Here is a 27,268-nt window from a genome sequence, read left to right as displayed (position 1 = left end):
CAGGAGCCGGGTTCGGCCCACGGGCCACCAATTGAATAGCCCAGCTGTACATCCTGTGTGTATTAAGCAATGTGTAAGCGTTTGGACTTGCATAGGCGCAAAACTAACACGCTTTGTGCTGGACTTTAGAGCAGCTTTTAGTTGGTCAATGGTTTGGTCTATTTTGGTTCCTCAAAATAGCAACGCTGCAACAATGTGCCTTAAACATGAAAATTAGAGTTGCGCTGGTCTGAAAATAGCACCAAATCGCACCATACATGCTCCTTATTTGGCTCAAAATTAGCACACTAATATTTACATAAGCATGTTATTGCGGGGGGTTATTGAAGTATGTTAAGCGGGGTTAGCACATTAATATTTACATAAGTATGTTATTACGGGGTTATTGTGGGGGTCCTACATTGTAGGACCTCCATGAAAATGAAATGGTACATCTCAAGGGGTTGATGCTAATAAAATAAATAAATAAGAAAATCCAATTGTTTTTTTCTGTTTCTGAATGTTTGTAACATTCTTCAAAATATCTTCATTTGCATTCAACAGAGGAAAGATACTCATAAAGGTTTAAAATTACTTGAAGGAGATTAAATAATGAGTAAATGAATTTTTGGGGGGTTAAAACATTTGCCCTTTAAGTTATTTTGTTAGCTCCAATTATGCCTTTGGTACTGACTGATCTATTAAACGTATATGCACAAATATATTATTGTAATTATTATTGTGAGATCTGTAAGAGATCTGTGAAGCATATACTCATTTATGCTAAACAATGTATTCACAAAAGACATTTCAGTGGCCATGCAATGGAAAAATAAAATCCACTTATCTTCCACAAAGAGGTAGAACCCATTGGGGTTTTTCCTGAGAATCTTTATGGCTTTTTCCACCATTTCTGTCAGCGACGGGTCCATCTTAGAATCACGCTCAAGCTCATACCTGGTGTCCTTTGGCTCAAAAAGCCCTGAGCATGCAAGAAAAACAATAACCTTAAACCACATGGAGAACAACTGATTTACATTGTAAAATCTATTATTTATCACCAGTTTGACCCAGGAGTGTGGTTTAGTAATCCTTCAAAGTGACTATTATGACATAGGCCATATAAGTCTGCTGTTTTCATGCAGCGACTGGAAGATGGATTAAATTATGGATTAAGAAACATTAAAAAATAATGCAAAGAAGGTAAAAGTCTTTATTTTTTCCAGATTTTATTGTGTCCCTTCAACGTCTTTTTTATTATTTATTAATTTGGGACACATGGGGGGGGGGGGGACAAACTTGCAAAAAAAACAATATATATGTATATTATAAACTATAGTATATATTTATAGAACAGTTCTGTCTGGTTCTTGAATCTGATTGGTTGATAGTTATGTGATATTCTGCTAGTAACAGCACTCGTACCGCACTCTTACCGCCTCTTTACCCATGTGTATTACTCCGCGTATTAAATTTGAAAGTTTAATGTCAGTACGGCCTGCGAGTTTGATATGTATGGCACTTTACAGTGTTGTGTGCGGCGCTGAACGAACCTACCAATCACGGTAGGGTATATAGCTCTCGGGGCGGGACATCGGCTGGGCTTAATGCAGGCAGAGAAACAATTGTGAAAGTTACAGCAGCGTTGCCATGAGAGTTTTCTCCCGTGCCTGGCTGGCTGCCTCGTTTCTATTGGACACACGCGGACATCCCATCCACTCGTCCCATCGGGCTTCATTCACAACACTTCAAAAAAAGTTTTTGAAGTTGATGCCCAGCTGGACATTATACATAGATAAATGTATATAAGTCAGTGCTTAATTTGAGCCGGATCTTGCTGGATCCTGTTCCGGGAAATGGCAGATAGTTGTGTTTTGCATTTGCAAAAAAAATAAATAAATAAATATATATATATATATATATATATATATATATATATATATATAGATGCAAAAATAAAAAATGCAATATGTGACTTATTAAAACAAATAAATTTTATTTTTAATTCAATGTAATCTTAAATTAAGTATTTTTTTAATTCATTTTTTTCTGTTTTTACTTTTTATTTGTATTTTTCTTATTTTGTTATTATTTAACTTATGTAAATGAATAAAATGCTAACACTGTGGGAATTTTATAGCATAATAATATTATAGTAAATATACTTTTACTTTAGGTCTATAAATTTTTTTCTAACAATCTCAAGCTTATCCATAATTATTTTTCATTAAATAAATGCTGTTATATTTTCTATGCCAGCCATACAAGGTTTTTAACTTAAAATGTGTGTGTGAGTAAAATCTTCATAAGGAATGAGAACCACTGGTTTAAATTTTTATACTGCAAGATTTCGATAAATATAACTGGTGAAATCTTTCCCTGCAAAATGAAGGAGGCGAACTTACCCATTAAATAATCTGTCTTGTCCTCATTTACAGCATCAAACTGTTGTTTATTCCACACGTATTGAGCATTCTAAAGAAAAGAGGGTTTGTCAGAGATATAGTTCATCCTAAAATACAAATACACTCATGTACGTCTAAATCTGCTTCTTTCACAGAACACAACAGAAGATGTTCGGCAAGATATGAGAAACCAAAACCCTTATAATGAATGGGTACGGAAAGATTGCTCCACACTTTATGTGGTCTAACTGTGGTCGTGTCGGGTTTCACATCAATCATGACACGTGGTTTTTATTACACTGTAAAAACATTCTCACTGCCTTAATATTTTTAGTTGAATCAAATTAACTTGTGTTCATCTCAAGTTTTTTTTTTAAATCAAATTGACTAAATATATCAAAGAATTTCTTTTAGTAATTTTTCACTTGTTCAAAACCTGTTTGAGTTTCTTTCTTCTTTTGAACACTAAAGCGAACATTCTTTAGTGAAAAACACTTGACAATGGTTATAGGTTTCCAACATTATAGGTAACAGAAGACAATGGTTATAGGTTTCCAACATTCTTCAAAATATCTTCTTTTGAGCAAGTGTAGGATGAGTATATGATAAAAGAATATTCATTTTTTGGTGACATTAAAACCTTGTACAACTAAAACGAAATTGGTTGAAAAAAGATTTGCTTAGTAAATAAAAGTTTTCACCCAGGCTCATTGGAAATGTTTTGCAAAAAAATTAGACAAGTAGACATTTATTGAAAAACGTAAAATACATTCCTATGGGTTTGTTATGTTGCACGTTTCAAATGACAAATCTGTAAGAGGGCGCTGTCTACATTTTTGCAAATCTTTAATACGTTACTTAAGGTACATTTTGTTGCATGTTTTAGATGACAAATCCTTTAGAGAGCGCTGTCTACATTTTTGTGAATCTAAAATACGTTACTTAGGGTGCATTTTGCTGTACATTTCAGATGGCAAATCCACTAGAGGGCACTGTCTACATTTTTGCAAACCTTTAATACATTACTTTATGGTATGTTTCGTTGCACGTTTCAGATGGCAAATCCACTAGAGGGTGCTGTCTACATTTTTGCCAATCTTAAATACGTTACTTAAGAAACGTTTCTTTGCACGTTTTAGATGACAAATCCACTAGAAGGCGCTGTCTACATTTTTGCAAATCTTAAATACGTTACTTAAGGTACGTTTCGTTGCACGTTTCAGATGACAAATCCTTTAGATGGCGCTGTCTACATTTTTGCAAATCTTTAATATGTTACTTAAGGTACATTTCGTTGCATGTTTTAGATGACAAATCCTTTAGATGGCGCTGTCTACATTTTTGTGAATTTAAAATACATTACTTAGGGTGCGTTTTGCTGTACATTTCAGATGGCAAATCCACTAGAGGGTGCTGTCTACATTTTTGCAAACCTTTAAAACATTACTTTATGGTATGTTTCGTTGCACGTTTCATATGGCAAATCCACTAGAGGGCACTGTCTACATTTTGCCAACCTTAAATACGTTACCTAAGATACGTTTTTTTTGCACGTTTTAGATGACAAATCCACTTGAGGGCGCTGTCTACATTTTTGCCAATCTTAAATACATTGCTTGAGATACATTTCGATGCACGTTTAAGATGACAATTCTACTAGAGGGTGCGGTCTACATTTTTGCCAATCTTAAATACGTTCCTTAAGAAACGTTTCAATGCACGTTTTAGATGACAAATCTACTAGAAGGAGTTGTCTACATTTTTGCAAATCTTAAATACGTTACTTAAGGTACGTTTCGTTGCACGTTTCAGATGACAAATCCACTAGAGGGCACTGTCTACATTTTTGCAAATCTTTAAAATGTTACTTAAGGTACATTTCGTTGCATGTTTTAGATGACAAATCTTTTAGATGGCGCTGTCTCAATTTTTGTGAATTTAAAATACATTACATTTACATTTACATTTAGTCATTTAGCAGACGCTTTTATCCAAAGCGACTTACAAATGAGGACAAGGAAGCAATTTACACAACTATAAGAGCAGCAGTGAACAAGCGCTATAGACAAGTTTCAGGTGTGTAAAAGTCTAAGAAGCAAAACATTAGTAGAATTTTTTTTTTTTTTTTTTTTTTTTTTTTTGAGAGAGAGAGAGAGGGAGAAAGAGGGCAAAGTTAGTTAAATACATTACTTAGGGTGCGTTTTGCTATAAATTTCAGATGGCAAATCCACTAGAGGGTGCTGTCTACATTTTTGCAAACCTTTAATACATTACTTTATGGTATGTTTCGTTGCACGTTTCATATGGCAAATCCACTAGAGGGCGCTGTCTACATTTTTGCCAATCTTAAATACGTTACTTAAGATACTTTTCTTTGCACGTTTTAGATGACAAATCTACTAGAGGGTGCTGTCTACATTTTTGCCAATCTTAAATACGTTCCTTAAGAAACGTTTCAATGCACGTTTTAGATGACAAATCTACTAGAAGGAGTTGTCTACATTTTTGCAAATCTTAAATACGTTACTTAAGGTACATTTCGTTGCACGTTTCAGATGACAAATCTTTCAGATGGCGCTGTCTCAATTTTTGTGAATTTAAAATACATTACTTAGGGTGCGTTTTGCTGTACATTTCAGATGGCAAATCCACTAGAGGATGCTGTCTACATTTTTGCAAACCTTTAATACATTACTTTATGGTATGTTTCGTTGCACGTTTCATATGGCAAATCCACTAGAGGGCGCTGTCTACATTTTTGCCAATCTTAAATACGTTACTTAAGATACTTTTCTTTGCACGTTTTAGATGACAAATCTACTAGAGGGTGCTGTCTACATTTTTGACAATCTTAAATACGTTACTTAAGAAACGTTTCGTTGCACATTTTAGATGACAAATCCACTAGAGGGCGCTGTCTACATTTTTGCAAATCTTAAATGTGTTACTTAAGGTACGTTTTGTTGCACGTTTCAGATGACAAATCCACTAGAAGGAGTTGTCTACATTTTTGCAAATCTTAAATACGTTACTTAAGGTACGTTTCGTTGCACGTTTCAGATGACAAATCCACTAGAGGGCACTGTCTACATTTTTGCAAATCTTTAAAATGTTACTTAAGGTACATTTCGTTGCATGTTTTAGATGACAAATCTTTTAGATGGCGCTGTCTCAATTTTTGTGAATTTAAAATACATTACTTAGGGTGCGTTTTGCTATAAATTTCAGATGGCAAATCCACTAGAGGGTGCTGTCTACATTTTTGCAAACCTTTAATACATTACTTTATGGTATGTTTCGTTGCACGTTTCATATGGCAAATCCACTAGAGGGCGCTGTCTACATTTTTGCCAATCTTAAATACGTTACTTAAAATACTTTTCTTTGCACGTTTTAGATGACAAATCTACTAGAGGGTGCTGTCTACATTTTTGACAATCTTAAATACGTTACTTAAGAAACGTTTCGTTGCACATTTTAGATGACAAATCCACTAGAAGGCGCTGTCTACATTTTTGCAAATCTTAAATGTGTTACTTAAGGTACGTTTTGTTGCACGTTTCAGATGACAAATCCACTAGAGGGCACTGTCTACATTTTTGCAAACCTTTAATACATTACTTTATGGTATGTTTCGTTGCACGTTTCATATGGCAAATCCACTAGAGGGCACTGTCTACATTTTTGCCAATCTTAAATACGTTACCTAAGATACGTTTCTTTGCACATTTTAGATGACAAATCCACTAGAGGGTGCTGTCTACATTTTTGCCAATCTTTAATATGTTACTTAAGAAACGTTTCGTTGCACGTTTTAGATGACAAATTCACTAGAAAGCGCTGTCTACATTTTTGCAAATCTTAAATACGTTACTTAAGGTACGTTTTGTTGCACGTTTCAGATGACAAATCCACTAGAGGGCACTGTCTACATTTTTGCAAATCTTTAATATGTTACTTAAAGTACATTTCGTTGCATGTTTTAGATGACAAATCCTTTAGATGGCGCTGTCTACATTTTTGTGAATTTAAAATACATTACTTAGGGTGCGTTTTGCTATACATTTCAGATGGCAAATCCACTAGAGGGTGCTGTCTACATTTTGCAAACCTTTAATACATTACTTTATGGTATGTTTCGTTGCACATTTCATATGGCAAATCCACTAGAGGGCGCTGTCTACATTTTTGCAAATCTTTAATATGTTACTTAAGGTACATTTCGTTGCATGTTTTAGATGACAAATCCTTTAGATGGCGCTGTCTACATTTTTGTGAATTTAAAATACATCACTAAGGGTGCGTTTTGCTGTACATTTTAGATGGCAAATCCACTAGAGGGTGCTGTCTACATTTTTGCAAACCTTTAAAACATTACTTTGTGGTATGTTTCGTTGCACGTTTCATATGGCAAATCCACTAGAGGGCACTGTCTACATTTTTGCCAATCTTAAATACGTTACCTAAGATATGTTTTTTTGCACGTTTTAGATGACAAATCCACTTGAGGGCGCTGTCTACATTTTTGCCAATCTTAAATACATTGCTTAAGATACATTTCGATGCACGTTTAAGATGACAAATCTACTAGAGGGTGCGTTCTACATTTTTGCCAATCTTAAATACGTTCCTTAAGAAACGTTTCGTTGCACGTTTCAGATGACAAATCCACTAGAGGGCACTGTCTACATTTTTTGCAAACCTTTAATACATTACTTTATGGTATGTTTCGTAGCACGTTTCATATGGCAAATCCACTAGAGGGCGCTGTCTACATTTTTGCCAATCTTAAATACGTTACTTAAGATACTTTTCTTTGCACGTTTTAGATGACAAATCTACTAGAGGGTGCTGTCTACATTTTTGCCAATCTTAAATATGTTACTTAAGAAACGTTTCGTTGCACGTTTTAGATGACAAATTCACTAGAAAGCACTGTCTACATTTTTGCAAATCTTAAATACGTTACTTAAGGTACGTTTTGTTGCACGTTTCAGATGACAAATCCACTAGAGGGCACTGTCTACATTTTTGCAAATCTTTAATATGTTACTTAAAGTACATTTCGTTGCATGTTTTAGATGACAAATCCTTTAGATGGCGCTGTCTACATTTTTGTGAATTTAAAATACATTACTTAGGGTGCGTTTTGCTATACATTTCAGATGGCAAATCCACTAGAGGGTGCTGTCTACATTTTTGCAAACCTTTAATACATTACTTTATGGTATGTTTCGTTGCACATTTCATATGGCAAATCCACTAGATGGCGCTGTCTACATTTTTGCAAATCTTTAATATGTTACTTAAGGTACATTTCGTTGCATGTTTTAGATGACAAATCCTTTAGATGGCGCTGTCTACATTTTTGCCAATCTTAAATACATTGCTTAAGATACATTTCGATGCACGTTTAAGATGACAAATCTACTAGAGGGTGCGTTCTACATTTTTGCCAATCTTAAATACGTTCCTTAAGAAACGTTTCGTTGCACGTTTCAGATGACAAATCCACTAGAGGGCACTGTCTACATTTTTTGCAAACCTTTAATACATTACTTTATGGTATGTTTCGTAGCACGTTTCATATGGCAAATCCACTAGAGGGCACTGTCTACATTTTTGCCAATCTTAAATACGTTACCTTAGATACGTTTCTTTGCACATTTTAGATGACAAATCCACTAGAGGGTGCTGTCTACATTTTTGCCAATCTTAAATATGTTACTTAAGAAATGTTTCGTTGCACGTTTTAGATGGCAAATCCACTAGAAGGCGCTGTCTACATTTTTGCAAATCTTAAATACGTTACTTAAGGTACGTTTCGTTGCACGTTTCAGATGACAAATCCACTAGAGGGCACTGTCTACATTTTTGCAAATCTTTAATATGTTACTTAAAGTACATTTTGTTGCATGTTTTAGATGACAAATCCTTTAGATGGCGCTGTCTACATTTTTGTGAATTTAAAATACATTACTTAGGGTGCGTTTTGCTATACATTTCAGATGGCAAATCCACTAGAGGGTGCTGTCTACATTTTTGCAAACCTTTAATACATTACTTTATGGTATGTTTCGTTGCACGTTTCATATGGCAAATCCACTAGAGGGCGCTGTCTACATTTTTGCTAATCTTAAATACGTTACTTAAGGTACGTTTCTTTGCACGTTTCAGATGACAAATCCACTAGAGGGCACTGTCTACATTTTTGCAAATCTTTAATATGTTACTTAAGGTACATTTCGTTGCACATTTCAGATGGCAAATCCACTAGAAGGCGTTGTCTACATTTTTGCCAATCTTAAATACATTACTTAAGATACGTTTCGTTGCACGTTTTAGATGACAAATCCACTAGAGGGCACTGTCTACATTTTTGCAAATCTAAAATACGTTACTTAAGGTACGTTTCGTTGCACGTTTCAGATGAAAATCCACTAGAGGGTGCTGTCTTCATTTTTGCAAATCTTTAATACATTACTTAAGGTACATTTCGTTGCACGTTTCAGATGACAAATCCACTAGAGGGAGCTGTCTAAAGTTTTTGTGAATATAAAATGCGTTACTTGGGGTCTGTTTTGTTGTATGTTGCAGAAGATTTATTTGGTGTTCTGGAAAAAAAATGTTAAAATAATCCTTTATTTGTGGGTATTATTATTAGTGATTATAAATATCATTAGTGTTTTATTTTGTTAGTTGTTGGCTGTATGTATTTCCAATGAGCCTGAGCACGTTCCTGAAATATTTTGAGTAACAGTTTAGTTTAAGAACCAATTCTCACTTTTAACTAGTGGCTTATGACAGGTACATGCCTTTTATTATGATATTAACTGTTTATTAATACTTATATTGCACATATTCTGTATGATTTTATTTTATATCCCCAATCTAAAACCTAAACCCAACTACTACCTAATAACTATTAACAAGTAGTTAATTGGGCAAAATTAATAGTTATTGGTTTATTATAGCGAGAATTGTACCTTAATATAAAGTTTGACCAAATTTATTTCTGGAAGACTTTTAATTTGTAATATTTGTTGAAGGTGACCTACTTTTCTGTTTTTTAGCCACTCATCAACAAGATTTCTCTTGTCTCTCCGGCTCCCTGTGACTGTGGAGTATTCGGGATCAGTGGTTTCCCGAGGAAACATATACTGCCTGCCGCCACCTAAAATAACCTGCAGCACAATTAAAGAGAAATTATATACACCAATGTTAAAGGTCATTTTGATGATTTTTCACATGTTTTTGATGTTGTTTTTACATCAAATAAATTTTTTTTATATCATTCTGACATCATTCATTCATCTTCCTTCTGCTTTTTCCCTTATTTATCAGGGGTCACCACAGCAGAATGAACCACCAACTATTCCAGCATATGTTTTTCTTCCAGGTGCAACCCAGTACTGGGAAATTTCTGACATCAAGGTAGCCCAATTTTGATGTTTTTTTTTTACATGTTTTTTGATGTTGTTTTGACATCAAGGTTGTCCGCTGACAACAACTCAATTGCATTTTTTTAATTTTTTGATGTGTGTTTTGATGTTATTTTACAACCCTGGCTCTGTCTGAAAACGTAGCCATATATACATTTCTGGAGAGTACCAAATATGTCCCAGGAGGTACGTTTTTTGCTTTCATGACTCCACAAGAGGCCTCTGTGTACGTTTTTTCAGATCTCAAATTTCTCTCGCGAGTGCAATTAATGCCTGCTGTTCTCACCTAAATCCACCAGAGGCCTTTGTCGACTGACTGACTGACTGACCAATCGACTGACCCACCTTCCTCCTTCCCTAAACACAACCAATAGTGTTTTTAAAAGCACTGATTGACCAACGCCCACCCACTTCCCCAAACCCTACAGACAGTGTTTTTATAAGCAATCCAGAAAAAGAAAAGGCCCCTGATTTTTATCAAGTTCTCAGATCTTACCACGTTCTCACCCTGTTATTTACTTTTTATTTTATATTTCGTCTTACTTTCTTTCTGGAACCGTTCTACATAATTCGCGATCTCCCGAAATGCATATAGGGCTACATTTTCAGAATGATGTTGTTATTTTGATATCTAGTTGCCCACTGGAATAGTGATGAGAAACAGATTTATCTGTGCTCTGTGAGTTTTAAAAGGTATCGTCTTACGTTTATATCTGTGTTAGTGATGAGCTGGACTGCGATATCTTGGCATCCTCCTGCGACTGCTTCAGACGTCAGCTCTTTATCGCTGTACCAGCCTCGTTCAGGGGTGTGCGAGTAACTGGCAGCAGGCGACGCGTGCTGGACACGTGCTGTGCTCACTATACCAACCGACTTCCCTGGAAAACACAAAAACAGCCTGTGTTATGGACCCAAAGAAGGTATTTATTGTAAGCAAATCACGTCATTGATATTGCTTTGCCACTGATAAGAGTTTATCTTTAACTGCCCGTTAAACAATAGAAGATGTAGGCCTGCAATAAAGCAGTAAACCAAGGAGTTTCAATAGTTCAAAGTTTGTCTGCAGGCAAAAGCAGGAGTATTTTTAGGCTGATAATGCCACCCTAATTAGCTTTGAATTGAGTTATCAAAGTTTATGTAAGCTCATTATAAATTATCTTTCAAACATTTTTTTTAAAATGGATTGAAAAGTCAATATTAGACAAAAGCGTGTTGCTTGACACACTGTATATAGCATTTTGTTACTTTACTTAAACCTGTTGAAACTGTTTTGAATATTGATATATTTTTATAACTGTGCCCATAGTTTATTCAATCATTTTCTTTCCGCCTTAATTATTATTAATCAGGGGTCGCCACAGTGTAATGAACCACCAACTTATCCAGCATATGTTTTACGCAGTGGATGCACTTCCAGCCACAACCCATCACTGGGAAACATCCATACACACAATTTAGCATACCCAATTCACCTATACCACATCTCTTTGGACAATGGGGGAATCCGGAGCACTCAGAGGAAACCCACGCGAACACGGGTAGAACATGCAAACTCACAGAAATGCCAACTGACCTAGCCGAGGCTCGAACCAGTGACCTTCTTGCTGTGAGGTTATCGTGGTGCCAACTGCAAATTGATTCAAAGATTCAAATTCAAAAATTGGCCATTTAAGGCAAAGATTTGGCATGTATGACAAAATGTAATCTGTATGTAAGCCTAATATGGGCCATGTGGAAAATGATAAATTTGGCCCAAATGATGGAGGACAAATGTGGGCCACAGTTGGCAAAAATGTGGCCTAGTCATTTAAGGGTAATCTGGGTCTAAACCTAAAGTGGCTCACACGTGTAAGTGCAAATGTGGCCTAGTTATCTTAAGACATATGTGGGCCACTTTTGGCAAATATTTGGCATAGTGAGCTCTGGCTATTGCGGCTGTGAGCGTAATGTGACCCAGAGAAAATTGGCAAAATTGTGGCCTAGTCATTTAAGGGTAATCTTGGTCTAAACCTAAAGTGGCTCACACGTGTAAGTGCAAATGTGGTTCAGATATTTTAAAACATTTGTGGGCCAGTTTGGCAAATATTTGGCACAGTAAACTCTGGATTATGCAGCCGTTAGCCTGCAGTGGCCCAAAGAAGATATGGAAAATGAGGCCCAGTTATCTTAAAACATATGTGAGCCACTTTTGGTGAATATTCGGCACAGTAAGCTATGGCTAATGTGGATTTGAGCCTATAGTGGCCCAGAGAAGATATGGCAAATGTGGCACAGTTATCTTAAAACATATGTGGACTACATAGACTAAAGTCACTATCATGGAGAAAAGTGTTTGCTTTAGTTGGGCTCATAGCCCTGAACCTCTTAATATAAATATTATTTTGGGCTGCTGTAACTTTTAAAAACTTTGCTTGAAAGGTTTAGTCATTACAGCAAACAAGCCAAGTAAAAAACAACCAAACAAAAAAAGAGGAAAATTAAGTGAGGCACAACCTGTGATGAAATAACACAATTCACTGATGTTAACCAATGTTTAATCCATTATTAGAAGTAACATAATAACATACTTGCACATGCCACAGCATTATGAAGATTTATAAGCTAAAACAATTCTATGGTTCAACTTCTGCTCACAGAGACATCAATAATCAGCATATGAACCTCAACAACGTTGACAATTAACAAATTTAACAAAACTCACATCACAAACAGGATACTAAAAGTGACAAAATTAACAACGTCAACATAAACAACAGAATCAAAAGCAAATAAGGAAACCTGTAGCATCAATAAGCTATATAATGCATTCATACTGCAATGCATACTGGGATTTTTGTACTTTGCCACACTCAGCAAGTGTAAGGTGTAGGCCAGATCTGGGCCAGAAGAAAAAGCAAACTGTGGCCCAGAATAGGGTCAGTTCTTGTTCATTTGGTTGAATTCTGGCTAATATGTGGTATTGCTTTGGCTTATTTGTGGCCCAGATCTGACAAACAGGGACGGACCACCCTAGAGCCATCATTTCATTCAGTATGTGTCCAGCTGTAAGTGTCTGGTGTGGGCTGGATCTGGGCCAGAATAAAAGCAAACTGTGGCCCAGAATAGGGTCAGTTTTGGTTCATATGGTTGGATTCTGTCTGATAAGTGAGATTGCTATGGCTTAATTGTGGCCCAGATTTGCTCAAAGTGCTATCATTCCATGCGGTATGTGGGCCGGATGTAAGTATCTGGTGTGGGCCGGATTTGAGCCACACAAATTTTGCTAGCTGGGGTGTCACTTCACAGTAAAAGGCGCTAATCCTGTCACATCTGTATTTTTGAGGCTGTTTGGTCTTAGTTTTATTCTGATGGGATAAAAATCCGATCGCTCAAACCACTTCAGAAGGTGCACAGGTCTAATAATTTTTTAGAATTTTTTTTTTTAAATGTAATTAAAATAAATGATGACCTGGAGAAAATCTGACCTGCGCCTATTAGAGAAACAATATCTGCGCTTTTACAGCCAAACACACGTAAAGTGTGTAAAATTCTATTAAATCAATCTTTAGGCTAATATGAAGAATTTTTGTCTTAATTCATCATATTTTTTCTTTTATTTGTTTAAGTATTTCTTGCATTTGATATTTTTCTCTTTCACTCAATTAATTTTATTTTTATTACACTGAAATGATAAAATGTTTAATTAATATCGAATTGCAACATTACATTACAGATGTGCAGCATGCGCCTGTAGTTCTTTGAAAAGAGATAAAAAATAATAGACAATAACATTTCATTTTAATTTCAAAGGCAAAAGGTTTTTTTTTTGAGAAGAGTATGTTATATACAAAAAATAATTTACCCTATAATGGCAGTAATTGCGGAGCCTGCCTTATTATAAGTGATGCACTTCTGTATCCTGCATTTTTTAAAACTTGACTTAACTGTTTTACCCGTTTCTTTTCATGAAGCAACTGTGTCTGGAAAAGCAACTGTGATCGGTTCTTTTTCAAATAGCCTAGACAAAAAGTTATGCTAATGCACCCACAGTCCTGCTGCTTTCAAGAACAAATTTGTCTTTTTGTAAGCAGCACATGAGCATCCTTTCATTATCACACACGGTATGTTTCTAACCTGCTTTCATTTGCTTACAGTTTTATTTGCTTTTATTTTTGTTAATATGGTTTAATTATCTTTTTTTTTTTATATATATATACACACACACACAAACACACACAGTTGAAGTTAAATGTTATTGTCTCTTTTTTTTAACAGTATTCTAAACATAATAGTTTTCTCGCATGGCATCATGGGATAGCACAGCGTACATTAGATGCGCACTTCAGAATCTCACAGGAAGTAGTAAGTCATCTGGGTACTTCTCGCTTATTGATTTTTGAATTCTGTGAATTCGGACATACTACTTGGCTCTAGGCTTGTGCCGGTATTCGGTAATGCGATAAATCACGGTAATGAATATGCACGATATTGTTATCGCGGGCACTTCAAAATACCGTGAAAAATATTAGATCCGAATTTATATTCTTAGAACGCGCCTTAGCTTATTTTCCATCAACCGCTTGAAGAAACACTGCGTATATGCTGCGCAGAACTGATGCGCACTCTGATGTAAACAATCCCCACATGTAGAAGCCCTGTGTGCGCGCCGCCGCTGCCACCGCACTATAATCCTCACAAGCAGGGGTAGATTTTCCATCTGGCAGACCGGGCACTTTCCCGGTGGGCCGACGTACTTTTTGGGCCGGGCTGATCATCGTATTATGATTTGATCGGCCCATAAAAGGCTTAGCAGCCTATCGTTTTTTTCTGCCTTATTGATTGACGCTGCTGTGATCTGTGACTCTCTGAAAGTAGATGCTTTTTTTCCCGGACAGACAGACCGGGCCGGCCCATGTGACACTGTGCAGCCCATTGGCTCTTTTCGGTATTGACATTGGGCTGGCCCAATCACAAACTCCTATTTTGGACTCCGTGTGAGCGTGCGTCGTCTGTGTGTATTTGTCAAAATAGTCGAGAGTCAGAGAGAAGAAACGCAAGGGAGGGGCAGAGAAATCGCGGGAAATACACCGGCGTTTCATTTAGCGATTCTGAAAAGTTCTCTGTTCATTCTAGTACACGGCTAAAAACGCAAATCACGTGACCACACACTCTCTGCCCAGAGCTGCAGTCACTAGTTCAGCGGGTAAGCATAAACCCCAGGTGAGAGTTTAGTGCATGTCAGACAGTTCATCTGCTGGGTGATCTCATCTCACTATAGTTGTTAAACGTAATATTGAATTCATCTTGTTGTCTCTATCTAACAATTCTTATGTCTTTTGAATCACTTGTTCTCAGTTAACTGTTTTGGCTGAGTGCAAAGATAAGCTAATATATTAATTTATGTAACCACATACACTGATTCTGCACATTGACTGATTGCTTACCTTTATCGTTTAAATTTAATGTACGTTATAATGGCCATTATTGGTTATTAAAACTGATATTCTGCAAAAGAGACAGTGTAAATCAAATATCAAAATGAAACAAATTTGACTTATATTATGTTTTCATTGTTTAGATAGTGAAACAGCAAGCAGGATGAGGTGAAAGGTTAAAATGTAACACTGTTCCCTTTGAAGATTTACCCATGCATTAGCAGGCAGTTTTTGTTATGTTTATTATTGAATATAGGCTGAGTGAATAGTGTATTGAATAAGCTAAATTGACTGTAGTGTATGAGTGTGTGTGAATGAGTGTGTATGGGTGATTTCCAATATTGGGTTGTGGCTGGAAAGGCATCTGCTGCATAAAACATGCTGGAATAGTTGGCAGTTTCTTTCCACGATTGCTGATCGAAGACGGTTTCCCTTTGCACATTCACTTTGATATAATTGCTCAAGTTTACTTTTATATTGTGTATTGTTTTATTTATATTTATTTGTATTTAAATGTTTGAAGTACTTTTAGTTAATTAAAAAGTTATTAAAGTTACTAAGTTGACGAAACTGAAGTTTTTTTGTGTTTTTTTACCTGTTTCTCTTGTAAAATTACAATATCGTGATAATACCGTATACCGTGATAAAAGCTCAATCAATTAATCGCAGCATGAAAATGTGATACCGGCATATGCCTACTTGGCTCGCATACCAATTTTAGTGTATTATATAGTATGGAAGTATGCAGTTTCGGACGCAGCCTGTGTCTCATAAAGTGTCAGTGACAAAACAAATAAGGTTGCAAAAATCATAATTACAAGAAATAAAGTTCTAAGGATCAGACTGTTAGATATAGTTGCAATTGTGAAAAAGTAAGAGGGACAAGACCAAATTAAATTTTTAATCTACTGTACAAAGTTGTAATTGTTATGATCACCAGTGATGTAGCCCTCGCAGATTGCTGGAGATCATTCCCTGTTATTCTACCAAACTTCATATCCCATCCTGCATCATACTCACACACCAGTTCCAGATCACCCCCTGATTACACAAACCTACAGCTAAAGCTCATCATTAGTGCTGAGTCTTTTGTCCCTGTAGTGAGCATTACATTTCTTCTTTTTGACTTGTCTGTTTTGTTTTGCCTTGGATTATTTTGGATTTATAATTATTTGCTGCTAGTGGTGGGCAGAACAAGGCTTAATGAAACACTGGAACAGTTGAAGCAAATGTGTCGAAGCTTTGAAACATTTCGAAAACCTTCTCTACAGTGACACATAGTGGTCATTTTTATAAATTGCCCAGAAACAGCTTTGGCAATGAAACAGTTACGCAAACTGAGGAATTAAACACCATGTTGTAGAGTTAATATATCAAGTGATTTAGTGAAGCAGTAAGAGTTTCTGACTAGCATGCTGAGATAATGGGTTCAATCCAGGGTAATGCTGTAGTTTTTTAAAAGCTTTGTTCTTGTAACATGTTTTTAAACGTTGGTCTGACATCTGAAAGAACACTTTGTGAATAAATATATCTTGTTTTGGTCATAAAAATGAACATTAAAGAAATACATCAAGTTACAAATTCTGAGTATTGTTGGGATTCAAGCTAAGGACACTTGCAGCACAGTTAATCTTTGCACACGCACTTTTCAACCCGCAACCCCTAAAATAACTATGCCAGTGACTTGTGACCCCCTATTCTTTGTTAATTTTTTTTTAATGTGTGTGAGTGCTGTAAATGTGCCAGAAAATTTAACCGGCTGCCATAAAATCATTCTGCTGCATCTGATGCTATTACTTTGTCTTTGATATAATGTTATCACCCTAAGGGTCGCAATCCAATAAAAAAGGCTGTAACTATAAAGTAATATTTTTATCTTTGGATGGTTATAAATAAAATATGGTAATTCTAATGGTTTAATAAAATTAATTTGATTTTTGGAAATCACCAAGCGAACCCCCCCACCCCCCACCACCACCCTTTCATTGTCCCTCGACCCCCCCAGTGGGGTCCCGACCCCCTCTTTTGGAACCACTGCACTAGGCTAGATGAGATGGAGGTTTTATGCTGCGTTCACACCAGATGTGGAAGAAGCGTCAAGCGCGAATGATGTACATGTTAAGTTCATGCAAAGGCGCGAATAGACATCCTGTGGCACGATACACAAGAATAAGGTGACGCGAATGGTGCAAATTGCGCGAATGAAGCGATGGATGCACTAAACATGCGAAACATGTGAAACATGCAAATCGCTCAAGTTCGAAAATCTAAACTTCAATGGACATTCGCACCGCGTTAACCAGTCAGAAGCTTTCTCATGTAGGGGTGTGCTTGTGACTTAGCGCCTGTTGTTGGTGTCCCAGGGGGAAATCCTCCTGCCGATGCTGGACAACAATTAATCAAACTGGAAGAGTTTCTGGAAGAGCTTATGAACTCACAGAGCTGGGTGCACCTCTGAAAGGATCTGGTTCACTCAGACACGGCTCCAAATGGATCGACGCTGTTTTTAAGCCTTCATAAAGCACATAAACACAGTTATTTAAAATACATGTTAGCCATTTAGCAACGAAGTTACAGTCACAGGGCAGACAGAAGCCATGCCCATGACGCGAATCCGCATCTATTGCTCAGTGAATTTGACAAGCGAACGAAGCGCATTTGATGCGCAAATGAAGCGAGTAAACTCAAAATGTTCATGCAGCTATTTACGCGCGAATAGCGCAATTTATCCACACGTTCCGCGTCGGGTGTGAACATAGCATTCTTCCGACCTTGTCAATCAAACACAGATTTGCCAGGTCTCGTAACGCTTCTGAAATGACCAATGCTTTGAATCGCTTTAGTCATGTTTCGAAACGTTTCGGAGCAGTGTTTCTAAAGATCTGCTGTTCGGGATCTCGACACCATGTTCAAACGTCAGTTCCGCTTACACCATCTCCATTTACCACCTGCCCTGACCTTTTGCCTGTTTATGGATTACTGCAGTGGATTTTCTTTACCATCACTGTTTTGCTCCTGTTTTAAGCCCTGTCTGCTGGCCATTCTTTATCATAATACACTGCATTTGGAACCCACCTCTGTTGCCGTGTCCAAATCATTACTGTAATGATGAAAAATATATTTTATTTAGGCTTTACCTGCCATCTTGGCCTGATGAAGGACGGATTTGACCTCATTGCCTTTAACAGAGCTGCAGACTTCTCTCTGCGCAGCCGCACTGAGTCCCAGAGTGCCGTAGTTTGCCTTCACACCACAGAGATAAGCAGTGGCAGTCGCTGCGCTGTCAGGCATCTGCTGATCCACATTATAGGTCTACACAAGGACAAACACAATCAGATCAAACATTTCTGTCTATCCAAATGCTGGATAACTTCAAGCAGTGAGTTTTGTGTACCTTGGACAGAGCAAGGTACGGGAAGGTGTCCATGGCTAAGACACTTTCTTCTCCCGTTTTCCCGTTCATCTGTCCCTTTAAGACTCTTGCTGCAGTCACAGTGCTGATTCCCATGCCTTATTATTGCACATCAACAACAAAGAGATATGCCTTTTTTAAAATCTGTGTGGATTTAAAATTTGCAATGTTTGCTTTACTAGTGCATATTGTAATTCTTTAGGTAAACGATTAATACATGCAAGTTAAGAAACGTGTAGTACGTTAGAGGCGTAATGTGAAGTTATGGAGATCCACGTGTCAAAATGTTGTCTGCAAGATGGCACTGTACATCAGTTATTTACGTCTACACCTACTACACACCTAAACTCAACCATCACAATTCATAACATCTACACCTTCCCAAACCTAAACTCAACCAAGTTATTAATGTCTACACCTTCCCCAAACATAACCCAACCATCATCGTTATTATTGTCCACACCTTCCCCAAACCTAAACTCAACCAAGTTATTAATGTCTACACCTTCCCCAAACAAAACCCAACCATCATTGTTATTAATGTCTACACCTTCCCCAAGCCTAAACCCAACCAACAGTTATTAATATCTACACCTGCCCCCAAACGTGAACCCAACCATCATAGTTATTAATGTCTACATATTCCCTAAATTTAAACCCAACCATTATAGTTATTAATGTCTACACCTTCCCCAAACCTAAACCCAACCATCATAGTAATTAATGTCTACATCTTCCCCAAACCTAAACCTAACCATCATGGTTATTAACGTCTACACCTTCCCCAGACCTAAACTCAACCATCAAAGTTATTAATGTCTACACCTGCCCCAAACCTAAACCCAACGATCATAGTTAATGTCTACACCTTCCCCAAATCTAAACCCAACCATCATAGTTATTAATGTCTACACCTTCCCCCAAGCTAAACCCAACCATCATGGTTATTAATGTCTACACCTTCCCCAGACCTAAACCCAACCATCAAAGTTATTAATGTCTACACCTGCCCCAAACCTAAACCCAACAGTTATTAATGTCTACACCTTCCCCAAACCTAAACCCAACCATCATGGTTATTAACGTCTACACCTTCCCCAAACCTAAACCCAACCATCAGTTATTAATGTCTACACCTTCCCCAAACCTAAACCCAAACATCAGTTATTAATGTTTACACCTTCCCCAAACCTAAACCCAACCATCATAGTTATTAATGTCTACACCTTCCCCAAACCTAAACCCAAACATCAGTTATTAATGTCTACACCTTCCCCAAACCTAAACCCAACCATCATAGTTATTAATGTCTACACCTTCCCCAAACCTAAACCCAACCATCAGTTATTAATGTCTACACCTTCCCCAAACCTAAACCCAAACATCAGTTATTAATGTCTACACCTTCCCCAAACCTAAACCCAACCATCATAGTTATTAATGTCTACACCTTCCCCAAACCTAAACCCAGCCATCATAATTATTAAAGTCTACACCTTCCCCCAACCTAAATCCTACCAACATAGTTATTAATGTCTACACCTTCCCCAAACCTAAACCCAACCATCATAGTTATTAATGTCTACACCTTCCCCAAACCTAAACCCAACGATCATAGTTATTAATGTCTACACCTTCCCCAAACCTAAACCCAACCATCATAGTTATTAATGTCTACACCTTCCCCAAACCTAAACCGAACCATCATAGTTATTAATGTCTACACCTTCCCCAAACCTAAACCCAACCATCATGGTTATCAACGTCTACACCTTCCCCAAACCTAAACCCAACCATCATAGTTATTAATGTCTACACCTTCCCCAAACCTAAACCCAACCATCATGGTTATCAACGTCTACACCTTCCCCAAACCTAAACCCAACCATCATAGTTATTAATGTCTACACCTTCCCCAAACCTAAACCCAAACATCAGTTATTAATGTCTACACCTTCCCCAAACCTAAACCCAACCATCATAGTTATTAATGTCTACACCTTCCCCAAACCTAAACCTAACCATCAGTTATTAATGTCTACACCTTCCCCAAACCTAAACCCAACCATCATAGTTATTAAAGTCTACACCTTCCCCAAACCTAAATCCTACCAACATAGTTATTAATGTCTACACCTGCCCCAAACCTAAACCCAACCATCATAGTTATTAATGTCTACACCTTCCCCAAACCTAAACCCAAACATCAGTTATTAATGTCTACACCTTCCCCAAACCTAAACCCAACCATCATAGTTATTAATGTCTACACCTTCCCCAAACCTAAACCCAACCATCATAGTTATTAATGTCTACACCTTCCCCAAACCTAAACCGAACCATCATAGTTATTAATGTCTACACCTTCCCCAAACCTAAACCCAACCATCATGGTTATCAACGTCTACACCTTCCCCAAACCTAAACCCAAACATCAGTTATTAATGTCTACACCTTCCCCAAACCTAAACCCAACCATCATAGTTATTAATGTCTACACCTTCCCCAAACCTAAACCCAACCATCATAGTTATTAATGTCTACACCTTCCCCAAACCTAAACCCAACCATCATAGTTATTAATGTCTACACCTTCCCCAAACCTAAACCCAACCATCATGGTTATCAACGTCTACACCTTCCCCAAACCTAAACCCAACCATCATAGTTATTAATGTCTACACCTTCCCCAAACCTAAACCCAACCATCATGGTTATCAACGTCTACACCTTCCCCAAACCTAAACCCAACCATCATAGTTATTAATGTCTACACCTTCCCCAAACCTAAACCCAAACATCAGTTATTAATGTCTACACCTTCCCCAAACCTAAACCCAACCATCATAGTTATTAATGTCTACACCTTCCCTAAACCTAAACCTAACCATCAGTTATTAATGTCTACACCTTCCCCAAACCTAAACCCAACCATCATAGTTATTAATGTCTACACCTTCCCCAAACCTAAACCCAGCCATCATAATTATTAAAGTCTACACCTTCCCCAAACCTAAATCCTACCAACATAGTTATTAATGTCTACACCTGCCCCAAACCTAAAACCAACCATCATGGTTATTAACGTCTACACCTTCCCCAAACCTAAACCCAACCGTCAAAGTTATTAATGTCTTCACCTTCCTCAAACCTAACCCCAACTCTAACGGTTATTAACGTACAGCTGCGAGTTGCTGAGTCTTTTTAACTGTCATGACAAAAGGGATGAAGAAGTCAGTGAGTTGCATGGTGGAGTTGCTAAATGAATTCATATAGCAATATATCAAATAAATAGGTTATGGATAAATTTGGAGAAAACTTATGAAAACATTTGGAGAAAATGTTCTCTGGTAAGTATTTCCACCATCTTGCCAACAACATCTCATTGTGACTTCTTGCATGGTTCAATGGGATCTCGATAACTGCAAGTTTAATCTCCCTAACTTACTACAAGTTACGCCCCATCTTGCAGTCCGCAGACAGATACACTTGATGAAAATCCACAATCAGCACTAATCTAAAATGTACTGTTTTGTCTCAAGTTTGAAAGAAATAATTCGATTTTTAGTATTTAGTTAAGCAATTAAATTACATTATTTACTGTTTAGACAAAGTAATTAGAAAAGTAATTTAAATACAACTGGAATGATGGGATTGGTAATTTATTACTGTTTTGAATTAACTTTCCCAGCATTGACTATAAAAAAAGTTACTAATACAAAATACAACCTCTGATTTGCAAAGTTGCAATCAGGACAAATAAAGTTGCTCAAAAAAGTCTAAATTAAATTGCACTAGAAATGTAAAGTCACAATATGAAATGCAATGTAATACAATCTATATTGTGAAAAATTTAGCAGAAACTGTGAGATTTAGGGCCCAATCATACACCTGGCGCAATAAGGTGCAAGATGTGTTTGCGCTGACGTGTTGCTATTTTCAGACCAACTGTTTTCAGCGCTTCACAAACCATATTAATTATGTAGGCTATTGGATGTCTGTGCGTACAACTTAGTTTCCTTATCCACGAAAGAAAGTGAAAGTAAAGAGGAATTGTGGAATTGTATTTTTCCATCCTTAAAGGGGTGGTCCAGAATGTAATTTTAAGGCTTGGTTGTGTTTATAAGATGCAAAGCAATGTGTGCTCATGTTTCACTTGAAGGAAATCATGTTATTTTGTCATAAATCTCACTTTGATTATATACAGCTACTCTGCTAACTTGAAAACGTCATATTTCCTAGTTCCTCTGAAAGGCCCGCCCTCAAGTGACTCTGATTGATCAACTGTCATAATGTGCTGCGATTCGCTGATTGGCCCCATGTCACACCCGTACAACCACGCACTTTTTGAGTAAACAGTCAGTCAACCTCATGCCCGCTCACTAAACTAAAATCTGACTAGTGTCTGTAATGAGTTAAAATGGGGTGCGGCTCCTTTAAAAGAGATCGCCATTGTGTGTGTGTGTGTGTGTGTGTATGTGTGTGTGAACTGTCTGTAGACATGAACTGTCTTTTACATATATTCGGAATATGCATGTGTAAGTAATATGCATCATTCACATTTCTTTTGCAAGTTCATTATCTGAGATGTAAAAGAACCTCAGAAAAAGCACCTCATAGAGAGACACGCATGCTCTGGTGAAGTGTGTGTGTGTGTGTATGTGTGTGTTTACAGCAGTTTGACTGATAAATATGAATTTGTAGCTAAACAGCCAAACAGCATTTCCCGTTGTTTACATCCTTGCTACAACATACCATTATGGCTAGACACTGTACATGTCATAATCAATTTTAACAAATAAAAACTCACAGGCTACAGCTTCTGCTTGTTGGAGCTGCTCCTTCTTTGAGAAGATTTTAACCGAAGCCAGCACTGAACTGGGAGAGATTCTAGAAGCTGTGTTTTGTTAAATCATGCTTGCTATGTATTTTATAATTCTCTAGAACATAATTAATATTGAACTGTAAGCACTTCTGTCTTTGTGTCGTGTCCTTTGGAAGCCCAAATACAGAAAGAGAGAAGCTCTGGGGAAATAGCAGTGTTTGGACATTTTAGCTCCCTCTGCTGTAACATAACAGTGCCTCTGGCCACGCCCCTTAGCTGCGCAGTGTGTGTGCACGGTAAAAGTACATTTGTGATTTCACAAGGCCCGGAAGTATTTTTTTGTAGTCCCCAAAATTCGTTCATTGTAGGCTTTGCTAAGCTAACTCTGTAAAAACCAAGGTCTCCCTTTGCATTAAACTTCGAGCGTCTTACATTCAGAGATGCTGTTTATGTTCACACAGCTACATTACACATCAACTAAAGTTTAAAATATGATATCACAGCGGACCACTTCTTTAAAATAGCAAAAGTGGATTCGGACACACCCTTAATGCTTTTGTGCCCTGCGCTTTAGACATTGCGCCTAGATCATTAAAATAGAGGCCTTAATGTTTAAACTGTGATATCGGAAGTTGTGATCCTGATATACAAAGTCAACAATGAAATATACATTTCAGATTAGGATATGAATTTGCAACTAGGGCAAAGTGTTATATATTACTGTGTTTCATAGTATATGATAAATAGATTAGCTTAGATGAAATATGCAAACTGATTATATTCAAACGCTTATATATACAGTGTATATATATACACTCTTATACAAACTCACAAACTGATTACATGCTAAGGAAATGTGCTGTAAGTACTGATTATCTAATCTAAAGTTGTTTGCATACTGTGCTTTTATTTCTCTGTCCAACACGTGTCAGATATGTACCATGTGACCCCATAAGGTTTTGGGCAAAAGAGAGGCAGACTGTGTGGCGTCAATAATCATTTATAACAGAATATATGATACAGATTTTAGGACTTTGATCAGCATTTACAGTGTTTGACGTGGTTTTGTCACCAATATTTGTCCCCACTGTCTTGCTTGGTTTGGAGCTTGTGGAGCTGCGCATCGATGGATTTGCTGTTCAAATGTTGAACTGAACTAAACTGAACTTCAACTCTGACTGACACTGTTTCAATTTACTAGAACTTCAGTATTAAGTTGCTTTGACACAATCTACACTGTAAAAGCGCTATACAAATAAAGATGAATTACTTTATTTACACTAAAATTAAATTATTCCACATTAAAGGCATTATGCGAATGCTTGTAACATTTTAACAACACTGTTTTGACACTATTAGCCATTCACACTTTAGAAAATTGCTCCCATAGTATAATTATGGTAACACTTTACTTGAAGAATGTAAACATGCATATAACAAATAATGCTGCTAATAAAAATAACATACAAATGCAAATTGTCATGAATAAACAGACAAAAGCCCCCTGAAGGTAAAGAAGGCATGGAGACAGTGGTTTTTATATTAATGTAGAAAATAATAATTTTTGTAATATTTTAATCCTTTAATTGTTTTCATCTGTAAAGATATTTCTGTGTTGCTGTACATCCTGTGTGTATTAAACAATGTGTAAGCATTTGAACCTGCATAGCCGCAAAACTAACACACTCTGCGCTGGAATTTAGAGCAGCTTTTATTTGGTCAATGGTGCTGTATGTTTCAGTTCCTCAAAAAAGCAACGCACCAACAATGCGCCCTAACACACCTCCTTTTTTGAACTGAACTGGCACTGTTCCAATTTACTATGACCTTTTAATGTGAAGCTGCTTTGACACAATCTACATTGTAAAAGCGCTATACAAATAAAGGTGAATTGAATTGAATTGAATTTCATGGCCAATCAGACCAGCACACCCATGAGTCCACAAAGTGGCACAAATGGATTTGCTATTTAAACAACATGGCACAAATCATGAAAATTAGAGTTGCGCTGGTCTGAAAATAGCAACAAATCAAGCCATACACGTCTTGCACCTTATTTTGCGGGGTGTATAATAGAGCCCAAAGTGTTTTTCTAGAGATATGGAGTGATTAAGAAAGTGTTCAGTACAAATGTGCAAACTAGTGTCCAGAAAAGTGAATATGAAGGAGATTTTATGCATGTTCATGACAACTGTTATTAAGTGTCATTCGTTTTGTTATATATCATTTTAAATGCAAAGATGGTATTGTTTGTGATGACAACTTGACTTTAACAAATACATCGTTAACTGTTTTTGTCATGACAATTTGACATTAGAAAGACAATAAAAAATGAAATGCAAAAAATATATAATTTAATACATTTTAATGACTAATATTATATTATTGGATGATTGGTTTTATTTATATTACAACTATTCATCGTTTTCAATCACATTTGACTTTTTCTATTATGTGACCTTATGTTGGAGGAAATGAAAAAGCATTGATGCTTCGTGATATTTTAATGATAAATTCAATTTAAATATTAATGATGCTGTTGTAAGATTGTGCGATTAATCTAAATCAAATCGCAATCGCGAATTGAAACATTGCGATTAGCTAGAGGCTGAGGCTAGAGGCTGCGATATGAAATATATACAGTTGAAGCCCGAATTATTAACCCCTTTGATTTTTTTTTCTTATTTTTTATATATTTCCCAAATTATGTTTAACAGAGCAAGGAAATTTTTTCACAGTATGCCTGTGAAAGTCTTATTTGTTTTATTTCGGCTAGAATAAAAGCAGTTTTTAATTTTTTTTAAATCCATTGTAAGGTCAAAATTCTTAGCCCCTTTAAGCTAATTGTTTTTCAATAGTCTGCAGAACAAACCATCATTACACAATAAATTGCCTAATTACCCTAACCTGTTAACCTAATTAACCTAGTTAAGCTTTTAAATGTCATTTAAGCTGAATACTAGTGTCTTGAAAAATATCAAGTAAAACATTATTTACTGTCATCATGGCAAAGATAAAAGAAATCAGTTATTAGAAATGAGTTATTAAAACTATTATGTTTAGAAATGTGTTGAAAACATCTTTTCTCCCTTAAACAGAAATTAGGGGAAAAAATAAACAGGGGGGCTAATAATTCAGGGGGCTAATAATTCTGACTTCAACTGTATGTATTATAGAATTTCCCCCACCCAGAGCAAATGCGTGACCGCCGTCTGTTTGTGACAGTCTTACTAACCAATTGAGTGAGCACACTTTCGCTCTGCCCAATCAGAATTACGCAACTGAACTATGCGGAAAGCCCACAGTAAAACAAACATACAGGCAGGGACGAGTGGGATGATGGCGTCTGCTGCTTCAGATGCATTAATAGACAAATTCATATCAAAGAAAAACAGCACATCGATAATATTGGAATATTTTGGTTTCAAAGTCATAGACACCAAAAAATCCAGGTAATTTGTAAGAGCTGTAGTATAATTGTTGCCACAGCATGAGGAAATACAACAACCAGCACCTAAAATCGTTGGTTGGGTTTAGGGAAGTAAGTGGGTGGGCGGGTCAATCGTTAAAATTTATTTGGGTTTAGGGAAGGAGGAGGGTGGGTCAGTCGATTGGTCGGTCGGCTAGTCAGTCATCCAGTCAATCAGACAGACAGCAACTTCTGGTGGGTTTACGTGAGAACAGCGGGTGTAAATGGCACTCGAGTAAAATCTAAGATATGAAAAAGCGCACACAGCAGCCTCTGGTTGACTCGCAAAAACAAAAACTGCCAAAATACATACCTCCCAGAA

At 36.8% G+C, this 27,268-nt stretch overlaps 1 protein-coding gene across 1 annotated transcript in view; it reads right to left on the bottom strand.

Annotated features, from left to right (window-relative positions):
- The window catches only part of alpi.2 (alkaline phosphatase, intestinal, tandem duplicate 2), a 48,381-nt gene that overhangs the window by 9,197 nt on the left and 11,916 nt on the right, over positions 1-27,268 (bottom strand). Inside the window, exons 3-8 of the mRNA XM_056447236.1 lie at positions 18,635-18,750; positions 18,378-18,552; positions 10,532-10,704; positions 9,443-9,568; positions 2,385-2,454; positions 827-961 (exon numbers count right to left, since the gene is read on the bottom strand). Of these exons, the coding sequence (XP_056303211.1) occupies positions 827-961; positions 2,385-2,454; positions 9,443-9,568; positions 10,532-10,704; positions 18,378-18,552; positions 18,635-18,750 (795 nt within the window). The remainder of the gene's footprint in view (positions 1-826; positions 962-2,384; positions 2,455-9,442; positions 9,569-10,531; positions 10,705-18,377; positions 18,553-18,634; positions 18,751-27,268) is intronic.

Source organism: Danio aesculapii, chromosome 22 (assembly GCF_903798145.1).
Source record: "Danio aesculapii chromosome 22, fDanAes4.1, whole genome shotgun sequence".
Classification (NCBI taxonomy): Eukaryota; Metazoa; Chordata; class Actinopteri; order Cypriniformes; family Danionidae; genus Danio; species Danio aesculapii.
The sequence above is the reverse complement of the archived record's forward strand: the minus strand, read 5'-3'. Positions and strand labels throughout refer to the sequence as shown.